This window comes from Thalassophryne amazonica, chromosome 13 (assembly GCF_902500255.1).
Source record: "Thalassophryne amazonica chromosome 13, fThaAma1.1, whole genome shotgun sequence".
Lineage (NCBI taxonomy): Eukaryota > Metazoa > Chordata > Actinopteri > Batrachoidiformes > Batrachoididae > Thalassophryne > Thalassophryne amazonica.
In genome coordinates, this window is record NC_047115.1 from 93,308,020 (window position 1) to 93,321,479 (window position 13,460).

Consider the following 13,460-nt stretch of genomic DNA (forward strand, 5'->3'; position numbering starts at 1 on the left):
ACAAAGTGGTGGAGGGTGATAAATGTGTGAGGCCGCGAGCCCGCCTATAACAAAGGCTGAGTTTTAAAGAGCTGATCAATTATTCAGTGTGCTGACTAAAAATGCTGGAAAAGTGGTTAATTGGTCATTAGAGGAACAAAGGTTTCGCAGGTGTTTAATTATTAACGGGACATAGTGCGTGGGCATCTCGCAGGCTCATTGATTAGCAACCGCAGAGACAAGGTTCAGTGAAGTAAAGACGTGGAGCGGCGTCTCACCGGGGCCCACTGAACTAATCAATTCTGGCCCAGGCAACACACATTAAAAGATGTGGGCAAATACGTCGGCCTCATCTGTTGAACTGTGACGCTGCTCAGACTGCAGATGGGGCGGGGTGAGAGCGCTGTTTGGAAACGAGCTACACGTGTGTCACCGTCACTGGATGTACAGTAGTGTTCAGAATAATAGTAGTACTATGTGACTAAAAAGATTAATCCAGGTTTTGAGTATATTTCTTATTGTTACATGGGAAACAAGGTACCAGTAGATTCAGTAGATTCTCACAAATCCAACAAGACCAAGCATTCATGATATGCACACTCTTAAGGCTATGAAATTGGGCTATTAGTAAAAAAAAAGTAGAAAAGGGGGTGTTCACAATAATAGTAGTGTGGCATTCAGTCAGTGAGTTTGTCAATTTTGTGGAACACACAGGTGTGAATCAGGTGTCCTCTATTTAAGGATGAAGCCAGCACCTGTTGAACATGCTTTTCTCTTTGAAAGCCTGAGGAAAATGGGACGTTCAAGACAATGTTCAGAAGTACAGCGTAGTTTGATTAAAAAGTTGATTGGAGAGGGGAAAACGTATACGCAGATGCAAAAAATTATAGGCTGTTCATCTACAATGATCTTCAATGCTTTAAAATGGACAAAAAACCTAAATGGATAGAAGAATAACCAGAACGGCAAAGGCTCACCCACTGATCAGCTCCAGGATGATCTTTTTGGGTCCAAGGGCTGCAGACAGTTTGTGAGATGACCCCCAAACTCTGAATTTAAGCCACAGTTCACAGTGAAGACAGTGAAGCATGATGGTGCAAGCATCATGATATGGGCATGTTTCTCCTACTATGGTGTTGGGCCTATATATCGCATACCAGGTATCATGGATCAGTTTGGATATGTCAAAATACTTGAAGAGAGTCATGTTGCCTTATGCTGAAGAGGACATGCCCTTGAAATGGGTGTTTCAACAAGACAGTGACCCCAAGCACACTAATAAACCAGCAAAATCTTGGTTCCAAACCAACAAAATTAATGCCTCGCAGATGTGAAGAAATCATGAAAAACTGTGGTTATACAACTAAATACTAGTTTAGTGATTCACAGGATTGCTAAAAAAAAGCAGTTTGAACATAATAGTTTTGAGTTTGTAGCATCAACAGCAGATGCTACTATTATTGTGAACACTCCCTTTTCTACTTTTTTTTTTTACTAATAGCCCAATTTCATAGCCTTAAGAGTGTGCATATCATGAATGCTTGGTCTTGTTGGATTTGTGAGAATCTACTGAATCTGCTGGTACCTTGTTTCCCATGTAACAATAAGAAATATACTCAAAACCTGGATTCATCTTTTTAGTCACATAGCACTACTATTATTCTGAACACTACTGTAAAGTGAGGATGTATTTGGTGGTGGGTTGACCGGGACTACTGAGATCTGAGTCGGTGCACCAACCAAAATCACTGGCTCACTGGACACCTCCAGGAGGACTCAGCAGGTGGCCCCAAGGCGCCATGGAAACCGGTAGGCTGGGGCTATGTCGAGGCCAATTACAGGACTGTAAGCTCGAGTGGTCCCATTTATTGAAAAATGGTCAGTTGGGACACGCCGTCTGTCCGACAAGCCCAGGCAGGCACAAAGAGTATGCACCGCCTCGCTGGATGCTCCGTGGATGAACTCAAATGCAGGAAAAAGTGAAAAGCAAAACTACATTTTAGTAGTACAACACCTAAATCTTTAAGTTCTCATCCTTCTGCCCCACACCTTGGTTTCTCTCTACTTTTTGTGGCCGGCAGCTGAATCATTTTCTGGACGTATGACTGCAGACTACATTTTAATTAGCAGTCGGACTCCCTTAATTACACTCACTGACAGCTCCTTAAATAATGGACAATTGGGGCTTAATTAACAACAACACACTGCCAAAGACAGCAGCAGGACAATGAGAGAGCTCAGATTTAGAGTGTTTACTTTGTGATGACCTACACCGTAACGACAAACTAGTCCTTCAAAGTGCACTGAACAGCTTCAATCATCTTCTGATAATCTGCACACTTAGTTTTTATTTAACCACACAAAAACAACTGCCGTATTTTCAGGAGTATAAGTCATGTGTTTTAGTAATTTAGGAGGGCATGTGATTTATACTTCAGTCTGATGTACCCCCCCCCCCCCAAAAAAAAAAAAAAAATCACTCATTTCTTAATAATACTAATAATAATAATAACAATAATATGGCTCAGTGGTTGGCACTGATGCCTCACAGCAAGAAGGTCCTGGGATTGCTTCCCGCCTAGTCCTTTCTGTGTGGAGTTTGTATGATCTCTCTGTGTTTGTGTGGGTCCCCCGTCTTCTGCCCACTTATAAATCTATGCAGGTGAGGTGAATTGGTGATTCTGAGTTGACCATAAGTGTGAATGAGTTTATCTGTCTATGTGTAACCCTGTGATAGACTGGCATCCTGTCCAGGGTCTAACCTGCCTCACACTGCTTTGGCACCCCTGTCACTCTTGACTGGAGAAGGCGGTATAGAAAATATGAATGAATAATAATAAAATTGGCAACCTGATAGAATAGGTCAATATTAGCTATTTGCAGTTAAATCAGTATCTGCATTTATAACAGCTGATTAAGGACAAAAAGAAACAAAGATTATCAAGTGTGGGATGCAGTGATTCATATTTCGACACGAAAATATGAATCACATGAAAATTTTGTATCATCACTCTTAGCTTCATAGGGAGTACAGCGGAGAAGGATTTTCTTTCTCCAAAACAGATCAAACCTAGGTTTGCATCTCAGATGTACCTTCTGGCAATTTGTAGCTAAACGTTCAGGTCTTCTTTATAGTCTGAATAATGGCCAAAAAAAAAACTAAAATTCAGCCAGGGTATGTAAACTTTTGAGCACAACTGTAATTAAATGTAACTTAAACTGGCTCAAGCTGTAGCTCTTGCAATAGATAAGAGAACTTTACAAACCTTGAATTATTTATTTAATTTTATTCTGCTTTTCAGTAATTCATTGATGTCTGAGAAGGGGCCAACATATGGAGAAAATGGCCCATTACTTTAGGTCCTCAGGGGTCATTTAGCCCTTACCACCCTTTGGAAATGATCCCTGCTCTCAACAAAGCACAGTTAATTTCAAACTGTGTTATGTTATCTTGGTGAGAACCAATATGAGTTTATATTCATCACATATTGACATCAGTGTTGGTTTAAAAATTCAGTATCATCAGTGCTCATAATAATAATAATAATAATAATAATAATAATAATAACAGGAGATGTAGGCCATTAGTTAAACCTCAGTTTCAGGAGAAGCAATGCGGGTTCCGTCCTGGTCATGCAATGGTGGACCAGCTCTTAACCCTCGCAAGGATATTGGAGGGGTCCTGGGAGTATGACCAACCAGTCTACATGTGTTTTGTAGACTTGGAAGAGGCAAATATATGACTGGGTCCCTTCGGGTATACGGGGTGGGGGTGGCTGCGGGACTATGGGGTACCAGATTTCCTGCAATGCGTAATCTGATCTCTGTTTGACAGAAATAGGAGCTGTGTCCACATTATCTGCATTTCATCAAACCTGTTTCTGATGGGAGCTGGACTCTCTCAGGGCTGCCCCTTGTCACTAATCCTGTTTGTGATGTTCATGGACAGGATTTCAAGGTGCAGTCAGGGACTGGGGGGTGTCCAGTTTGGTGACCTCAGAGTTGCATCTCTGCTTTTTGCAGATGATGTGGTCATTATGTGGTGACTTCCGATGCACACTGAGCAGGTTTGAGGCCGAGTGTGAAGCAGCTGGGATGAGAATCAGCACCTCCAAATCTGAGACCATGGTCTTCTGTCAGGAAAATGGTGGATTGTCCCCTTGGGTTTGGGGGAGTGTCACTACCCAAGTGAAGGAGTTTAAGTATCTCGGGGTCTTATTGATGAGTGGGCGTCAACTGGAGTGAGAGACAGACAGACTGACTGGGGCAGCATCTGAAATTCTTCAAATGTTGTACCGGATTGTCATGGTAAAGAAGGAGCTGAGCTGGAAGGTGAGGCTCTTAATTTACAAGTCGATATATGCTCCTATCCTCACCTATGGTCATGAGCTGTGGGTAATGACTGAAAGAATAATATTGTGGATACAAGCGGCAGAAATGAGATTCCCCCATCGGGTATCTGGGCTTACACTCCTGGACAGGGTGAGAAGCTTGACTATCTGGGAGGGACTCACAGTAGAGCCACTGTTTGTCTGCATCAAAAGGAACCAGTTGAGGTGGTTCAGGCAGTTGGTGAGGATGCCCCCTGTTTGTCTCCCTAGGGAGGTCTTCCAGGCACGTACAACCTGGAGGAGGCCCTGGGGAAGACCAAGGACACACTAGAGAGATTATATTACCCAGATGGTTTGGGAATACCTTGGGATCCCCTGGGAAGAGTTACAGGACTTAGCGGAAGTGTGGGGGTGAGGTTGCTCTGCTGCCACCACAACCTGGACCCAGATAAGCGGCTGAAAATGAATGGATTGCATAATAATATTAATAATTATGCATTCACCATGGCATTATGAAGATTATGAAGGTAGTTGTCTGCATCAACTAAGTATTAGTCTTATTCAGTGCTTCTACCACCTTAAACAATAGTTAAAAGATTATGATGGTGTTGATCCATGCTGATTGCAGGTGCACTCATGGCTGACAAGGTCAAATTGAGACAAACAGGTCCAGTTCTCGTGCCTGCAGATGTAGGTCTGGTCATGATTCAATGTCGCATTGTCTCTGTTATTCTTCCTATGTCTTTTGTCATTCAGGGAGGGCCTGCGGGAGCCGCACAGGATGTGTTATGGCTAGGGTAGTTAATAGGGTTTTAAAAAGGAATAGTTTGCACCATGTGTCATGCTTAGTTATCATGTTATGGGGTAACATATGTCAAAGAATCCAGTGGATGTCAATATTGTTTGACCTTTACTTTGCAGACCAAGCATTCAACACAGTCAAAACTATTCCATGTATTAATCCTATTAGCTCAACCCATAATTTGCACCACTTTTTCCAAAATTGGAGTAATTTTAACTTTTTTCACCATTCATGTTGTTTTTACCCCATAACTCCATAACATACATTCACAGATTGTCCAATCTATACCTTTTTGGCATACGTATGATCAGACAAACAATGTGGTATAGTTTTCAATATAATTGATGCATCTTTAAGGGTCCCTTCACACATAGTATGAATGTAGTCAAATTGCGCCTGAAGTGTGCATGAAGTAGGAATTGTATGCAATACGTGTGAAATCGCAGCTGCCTCTAACACCTCGTACACCTGTTGCTACAACTATTTGCACACATCAGCAGCTGAAAGACAGAGTGTGCACTGTGAGAGCCCATCGAACCCTCTCGCAGCAGGTGTCGGGCTGCAGTGAGTGCACGCATGCTGCGCACATTGACAGGTTGCCCCAGGTGAAATGGACAGTCAGATCATAACACGCAGCAAGCGATCTGAATGTCACGTCACCCACGTGAGCTCTGCTTCACATGACGCGGTGTCTGTCTTGCGGCATGCGATCCCCAATCAGTGGTGGGCACACTTCCGATAATCTGATAACAGATAATTATCGAAGATAATGTTTTCTTTATCGGATTATCTTTTTAGATAACTTTAAAAACCATTATCGGACCAATTATCTTCCGATTAATCTTTGTCCGATAACTTTTAAACCAATAAACAAAATAAACAAAGCTGAACAGTGACAAGCATTTTTCAAATTAGTTTAGCACTCACCTGTTAAAAGTTTTGTAACAGACACACAGCTATAACCTTTGCAAACAGAAGAGAGCCGCTTGTATAAAAAGCATCTCAATCCTCTGTAGACAAAGGAGAAACAGCCCCAAAAGAAAAAAAAAAACATTTAATTTAACACCATACTAATAGGCTGGCGATATCACCTAAGTCATCCAGAGGTATACATTTTTAACTTATAGTTCAAATTTTAACCAAACAAATTTTGGACAAGTTATTTAAAATTACTGTCATGTTTGAAGTTTTATTAAGTGAAATTATTAGATATATGTTTTAGTTTTAAAGTAATGTGCTAATTTTTAAGGTTTTGTGAGCACATCCTGTGACCCGCAATGCATTTTGGGTAGGATGATGTAATCTCAGTACATCACGACAGGACAAATGCATTTCAGACACTCTGTTCAGGCTCCACGGACAACAGCATTAAACTCTAGTGCCTAAAACTCTCTTGAATATATTCTCTGCTTTTATAGATGTTGGTTTTATTTGAGTTTGTTAAATTCCACACATTTTAAATGTAGCAGACAGGGATTACTGTATCTGGAATTTTGTTTTCAAGGCCTCTACTGCCATCTACTGGTCAGTAGTGTTCACTAAGCATATGGGAACCAGTAGATAGCAGCGTTCTATTTATTTTGACCCCGGTTATGTCAGATCATTGTCAAATCAACTTTTTGGTTTTGCAAATGGCTTTTTTTTGTGTGCAATGAATGTATACATTATACAAGTTTCACTTTTTAATGGAATTACAACCTTTTTCTTTTTCAAATTCTCCCATTTTTTGCATCCAGCATTATTTCCTTTACAAATTTCCTTGACAAATAATATCAGTCTATTGGGACGTCAGGTTATGTGTTACACATATACATGTGTGTGTATATATTTTCCAACTTATTCCCATTGATGAAACTTTTCATTTTCTGCCTGAAAGCTTATTAGATGAGTGTGTTCAGGGCTCTGTTTGTTTATAAAATACACACACGTTACAGACCTTGAAATCCAACAGCAGGGATTGATATTATCCAAAGATTTATGAACATACAAATTAACGTGCTTACACTTTATTATGATTTTCTCCATTGTGAGATATAAAAGTGTCTTATCGTATCGTTCGTGTGTATGTGCATTATAACGCAGCGCACGAGCGACGTTACAATATTCTTCAGAACGACAACATACGCAACATGCATCCAGCAGCATACACGTTGCTGTCATAGACAACTGCCTGTAAAGTTTTTTGGCAAGTTATAACTTTCTAAACAGCGTAATTTGTAATGAAATCCACTTCATTTATGCGGCTCTTTCGGCACCATGTTTGTTTTTTCAGAGACAGCAGTAAGCTCCTCCTACCCCTCCAAACGGAGGGATTTGTACAAACGACATAATTGACATTAATGGAGTTATTCTATCGGTATTAATGTTATTTATAATCAAAACCATAAGTCAGCATGACTTTATTTTTCAAGACCTGCGCCTGACCGGAGCGTTGTAATTGATAAAGAGTTGGCTTTATGGCTGCTCTCGGAGTGCCTCTGTGCTGGGAGCTCTGTAGTAAACAAGAGCTTCCAGCAGAGGCCAAATGCTGAAAGAAAAGGGTGGTCTCATTGTTGGGGTCTGTTGTTGTTTTTAATATTATTATAAGCTATTAAATTTGTTCTACTACTAGTTGTAGATGTGTCAGAGGTAATATTGGAATTTATCTGTTATCAGTTATCTGTAACTTCCGATACATTTTTGGGTGGTTTATTGTTTTATCTTTATCAAAGATAACTTTTCAGTTATCTGATTATCTGTTATCGAAGATAATTTTTTGGTTATCTGTGCCCACCACTGTCCACAATACACGTGTGGACATGATAAGAGCACCCTGCTTCTCATTCATGTCATTTCATGACTGTGACCATGGGTCATCTACAGAGGAACAGACGGACCATACTTGTATTGTCCGCTTGATAAGAGGGATTCAATATAGTGCTGTGTTTTTCATATGGTGTGTGGTTTTATTTTTTCTTAAATACGTTCATGTCCTTCTTGACATCAGGCATTTTCCTGCACCTTTTACAGGACAGTGATGGTAGCTCAGTGGTAAAGTTTCTGGCTGCTTTTGGAAATTGCAGGTTTGAGTCCTGTGGGTGGCATGTATTATTTTTTTTTTAATTTTCACAGCAGCTGAACGATGTGGTTACACATGCTGCAGCTGCTTGCACTGTGTTCCTGCGTGCACGAAACCATAGCATGTATTTTTTTATTTATTACATCGCGCAACTGCTCACACTGCGTTACCACATGCACGAAACTGTCGTTCACGCCTTCCCGTCAGCTCGATGTTTTCGTGGTTCGCTCATACAAGCTGTTCTGCCGAGATTCACCCTGAGTTTTACTTATTTGTACTATGTGCGAAGAGGTCCTTAATTTTGACCCCTGTGTAATTCTCCAATTGACCCATACCTGGCTGCCAATTGAAAATTCAAGTGGTCAGTTGTTGTTTTTTTAAAGAGTAATGTCTATAGCCCTAAAGAGCAGGTCCTGGATCAGTTGCTCAGCAGGCTTTGTGTGGGCTTGTAGTCACCTGAGGTTAAACAGGCTGCCTTTGAGACATCTGACGTAAACTCCTTTTTTCTTGTCTAGATCTTCAGTGACCTGCTTGAGCATTATGCTGAAGAAGATGTGAAGAGCGTCTGTGCCAGAAATCAACCGTTTCACACCGTTGACGATGAGGAAAGGGCTCTGAAAGGTCACTGTTGAGTCTGACTTGGCCATGTTGATCTTCGTGCAGCTTGATGACCATGTTGAAGAAGTTCAGGGGACAGTGAAGACATTGCATTGATCGGCCACATGCCTTTCCTGCTCAGTGTCGAATGCTTTGGTCAGGTGAACAACGCCGTGCACATATTGACTCTGAATCCATATGGGTTCTCAAGGAGGTGGTCTTCAGTGATGGTTGGTACTAGTCTGTTCAGCAGTATTTTTGACTGGATTTTTGATGTGATGGAGAGCACACTAATCCCACGATAGTTGGAGCAGTCCAACTTTTCCACTTTATTCTTATGCAGGGTGATACTAACTGCATCACAGAGAGCTTGTTGTAGTTTGCCCTGCTCCCACCAACAGACAAAGAGCTCATAGAGATTCGTATGCAAGGTTGGACCCCCATGCTTTCAGATCCCCGCTGGGATTCCATCGGTTCCTGCTGCCTTACCACTCTATGGCTTTGGTGACCTCTCTGATGTTGTGATTTTACTGGTTGCTGGGGATACGGAAAATTGCTGGATCTTGGACAGCGTGATTAGCAATGAAGAAAGCCTGGATGTGCTCGGACTATTGGCTTTAGGATGGATGCCTTGCCTGTGAGGAGTGCCTGTGCCTGGCCATCTGCACTGGGCAAAGAACTGTGGATCTGGAATGAAGGGATATACACCACCTTCAGGGCTTCATAAAAACCTCTGATCTGACCGTGTCTGGACAAAGCTGAGTTCTCTCTGCGAGGTTAGCCCACCATTCATTCTGGATCTCACAGAACTTGCACTGGAGGTTGATAAACACACAAAGGAAGGCAGCTGTCTTCACAGGACATGAAGGACGGGACACTGCTAATCCTGTATGTTTGACCCTGTTAATGCATCTCTTCTGTCTTCCACATAAAGCTCTCATTGTCACAGACCAAACACCACTTTTCCTGCATCACTCTGTTCCTTTTCTTCTGCAAATGGCTACGAATCAGAAAGTTCTCCTGTGGTTGTTTATTAGCAGTTGGCCACCAACATATGCACATTACTGCCCTGCAGTCACCATATTTGGGGAAAGGAGCATGATGTACAAGTAGTGTCAAAATTGACTAATCAAGCGAAATTTTGTGGAAACGTGGGTGGATGACATTCATGTACTTTAAAAAACAATTCACAGTTATCATGAATGGGGAAACTAAACCAAAAATGTTTCTGTGTAGACTCTCAGTTGTCCAGGTGGTTTCCATAGTAGAGAAGCTTGAATCTTCGACTGGACTGGGTTGCTTGACGCGAGGACGTTTCGCTTCAAATCGCAGAAGCTTCCTCAGCTAAAATTCTTGCTCTGGAAGTCTGACTTCTGTCTGACTCTTGTAGAGAAGAATGAATAAACCAAAAATGTTAAAAAAAAGTTTCTGTTCAGGTACCAGGTTGGAATAATATTTATTTTTTCTCTAAGGCCGGAGTTTTTTAAACATGGGCTCCTACGGGAAGTGACTCCATTTTGGAGCCAGCCTCAAGCAGCCATCAAAGGTTTTCGAATTCCCCGTCAGTGAAATTTCACAGAACTGGAAGTTGGGGCTCAATCTTAATTTTCCTGCAAAGATAATGGCACTAAACCTCTGTCCACTGAGTTTTGACACTTACAAAAAACCTACATCTGGTGGTGATGTCGCTTAGCCTGTCTAAGGACTGTGTGGCAGTGGATTGTTGTGGTGGATATGGACTGTCATATATTTTGTGACTTCCAAAACCATTGGTTGCCCAGTGATGATGACAGTTTAATGAAACCTGTCCAATTCAGAGAACATCCAGTGACAATCAGGGCACTTTCTGCAGCTACCATCTCAATAAACCTAGAATCTCAATATGCCAGATGGCCAAAGAAGGGGTTAAATTGCTCAGCATAGGGATGGAGCCACAGTGCCACCTTGAGGAAGGACATCGACCCCTCAATATGCAAATATCCTTTTTTTAAACAAAGAAAAGAGACAAATTGTAATTTCTTTTCCTGTTGTTACACTTAACCAAAGACAAAAATTAATACTCCAATTTAATCATCTACACATATATTTCATGTTTTGTCCTCTGTTTTTATAATCTCTTTGTGTGTGTTTAAATGTTATTTCTTGTCTTGTCTTATTTCTTGTCCAACTGTCATGGTATAAACAGTGTTTTGGTTAATCACTTCCTTTTTCTGAGATGGACTCAGAAGATGATTTAGTCAGCTTAAATTTGTTAGCCAAAGAAGAAAGATGGTATATGTAATTTATTGCATCTGATGTGTTTTTCAAATAACTTTGTGTTGGGAGCAACCTGATCCCAAGTGGGCGGAGCTTCTGACCATGCGGGTAGCCTTTTAAATGCGACGGAGGAACAAAGACACTCTTCAGCTCTGGTTCTCTCTTCAATGCTTCCATGCTCTTTTTTGTGGTCTTCTCTGAACTTCTTCGGCTCCATCTTCTTAGTCCTTAGTCTTAGTTCATGGCTTTTGTTTCATTGTTTCTTTGTTTTAATCCCACATTTTTATGTTAGCCACAGCTTGGAACATTGGTAACTTTGCCAGTCACTTTAAGACTTGAGACAAGTCCTGACAACTTCCTAGCTGAGTTTTTCATATTAAGAGCAAATTTGCGAGTATCCAAATTCTTCCTTTTCCGCTTAATAATCAAAGGTTTTTGTGTTAACGTTAATTTTTCCACCACATTTTTTTTTAAGTTTTACAAAGACTTTAAATTGATCTTTCACGAGTGTTGGAAGCCACTAGAGCATTTTTGATGGCAAACACTGAAACCTTCCTCCTGGGTCGGTGAACCAAAGATCTACAGAACCATCGAACCGTCTTGTTTGGCCCTGCTGGAAAACCAGCCAAGCAGTCCACATGCCTGTGAGCATTTGGGAGAACTGGTACATTGCCTCAATGAAGGTCAATTAAAGGAGACCAGAAAAAAGCTGTTAAGGAACCGAAGCAGAGCTCTTCACGCCACCAGATCCACAGAAAACAGAAAAGTGAACCTTCAACTTTTCTGATGGTCTTCACTATCAATGATGCAAAGTGGCTTACTTTGTTTAATTTTCTTAATAATAATAAGGATAATTTGTGAACCCAAAATTCATCACTGAATTCCAGCCAGGTTTATTCTTATTAATTTCTATACTCAGTGCCTCCTTCTTTTCTTTTTCCTTCCTTTTCACATCTCATCATCAACATATCATCACAGTAATAAAACTATGAATCATTACCCATACTGCTAAAATCTCAGTCACATGCATTTGTACCTGTACATGTGTAAATAAAATCTGTAAATATAATGCCAGTTGATTTGTCTTGTGTCAAGTTGAAGACAGATGTTTAATCAATTGTATCCAGAACTTATGACTTTCAGATCAATGAATGATTAATATTGAACATGATGTTCCTACTCTTCTAAGCAGGTGACGCCCATTTCCAGGTATTCAAGTAAATTTCAGATTTAATTAAAATATTATTTAAATTTGTATCAGCTACAACATATATGGTGAAAGAGATGGAACATGGAAGAGACTGATGCAAGTATGCATGCATCAAGTTACCAACAAGGCAAGCTAACAGACTACCCTTGGTTCAGGTGTTTATTAAATCATATTTTTCGGGACTGCACAAAGATTCTTCTAACAGTTTGCGTTGGTGTGGGCATTAAAAGTTATGACCAGCTTATTTCTTTGGTAACTGTGGATTAACTTGACCTAACAGATCAAGCTACAGTTATTTGCTAAAAGACCGAACACCGTTTGAGTGATGGAGGCCAGCAGAATTTACTGTGCAATAGTAGTCAGTAAACCTCACTCCACAACATCTAATGGGACTCTTTGGCCACAGGATCACAGCCCGGTTTTTGGCCTTCTGGCTAGCATGTCCATCTCCTATATGCCGGCGATTGTGAGTTTGTGCCCTGAGTGGAGCAAGTGGGAGTCAACATAATACAGACAAGAGAGTACAAGCTGTTACATTTGCATATAAAATTAAATAACACGAAAATTTCATGCAACTCAAATACCGCAGCACAGATGTCTTATGATCTGGTCAGACAATTAACCACATAACACGCCTGATTATTCCAGATATCTGTAATAATATGCTGAATTTACAGACACGGTCTTCCACAACAGCTAGTAGCAGCCCTGAGCAACCAATGTGCTGAGTCTGAACTCTGGACTCAGTGAAATGTCAGTCAAAATATCCCCCCACTCTTGTCATCAAGAGGGATACTACCTATATAGACCTAAACCATTTTCTTTTTGTTTCTGCTCTAACGTTGGACATTATAACAAAGGCTTCTATGAGAACCTGCTCCTTTCTGAAGACAACCTCAAGTGGCCAGTCAAGGGAATGCAAATTTTTCTTCTTCCAGCTTATCGTTTGCTTCTGACATCACACATTAAAATTTAAGATGCTTGAACATGTGCACTCACTGAGATAACATCAGTGTTTATGGGACTCATCTCCACCACATTGGCATGGTATGGTTCATCTCTCCACATGGGGGCATTGTCATTGATATCCAGGAGAGTGAGATTCACCTAAAAGAATTGGGAATGAAGGCAAAGGACATCAAACTGTGTGGTGTGCCATTGCTTATAAAGTCAAAACACAATAGTTTAACTGCTAAATATGCACAATGAGGAGGGTACCTGAGAAAT

The 13,460-nt window shown here is 40.9% G+C and overlaps 1 protein-coding gene across 1 annotated transcript in view; it reads right to left on the reverse strand.

The window, feature by feature from the left end:
• The window catches only part of LOC117522999 (cadherin-23-like), a 102,838-nt gene that overhangs the window by 68,889 nt on the left and 20,489 nt on the right, over positions 1-13,460 (reverse strand). Inside the window, exon 5 of the mRNA XM_034184415.1 lies at positions 13,233-13,340. Within this exon, the coding sequence (XP_034040306.1) occupies positions 13,233-13,340 (108 nt within the window). The remainder of the gene's footprint in view (positions 1-13,232; positions 13,341-13,460) is intronic.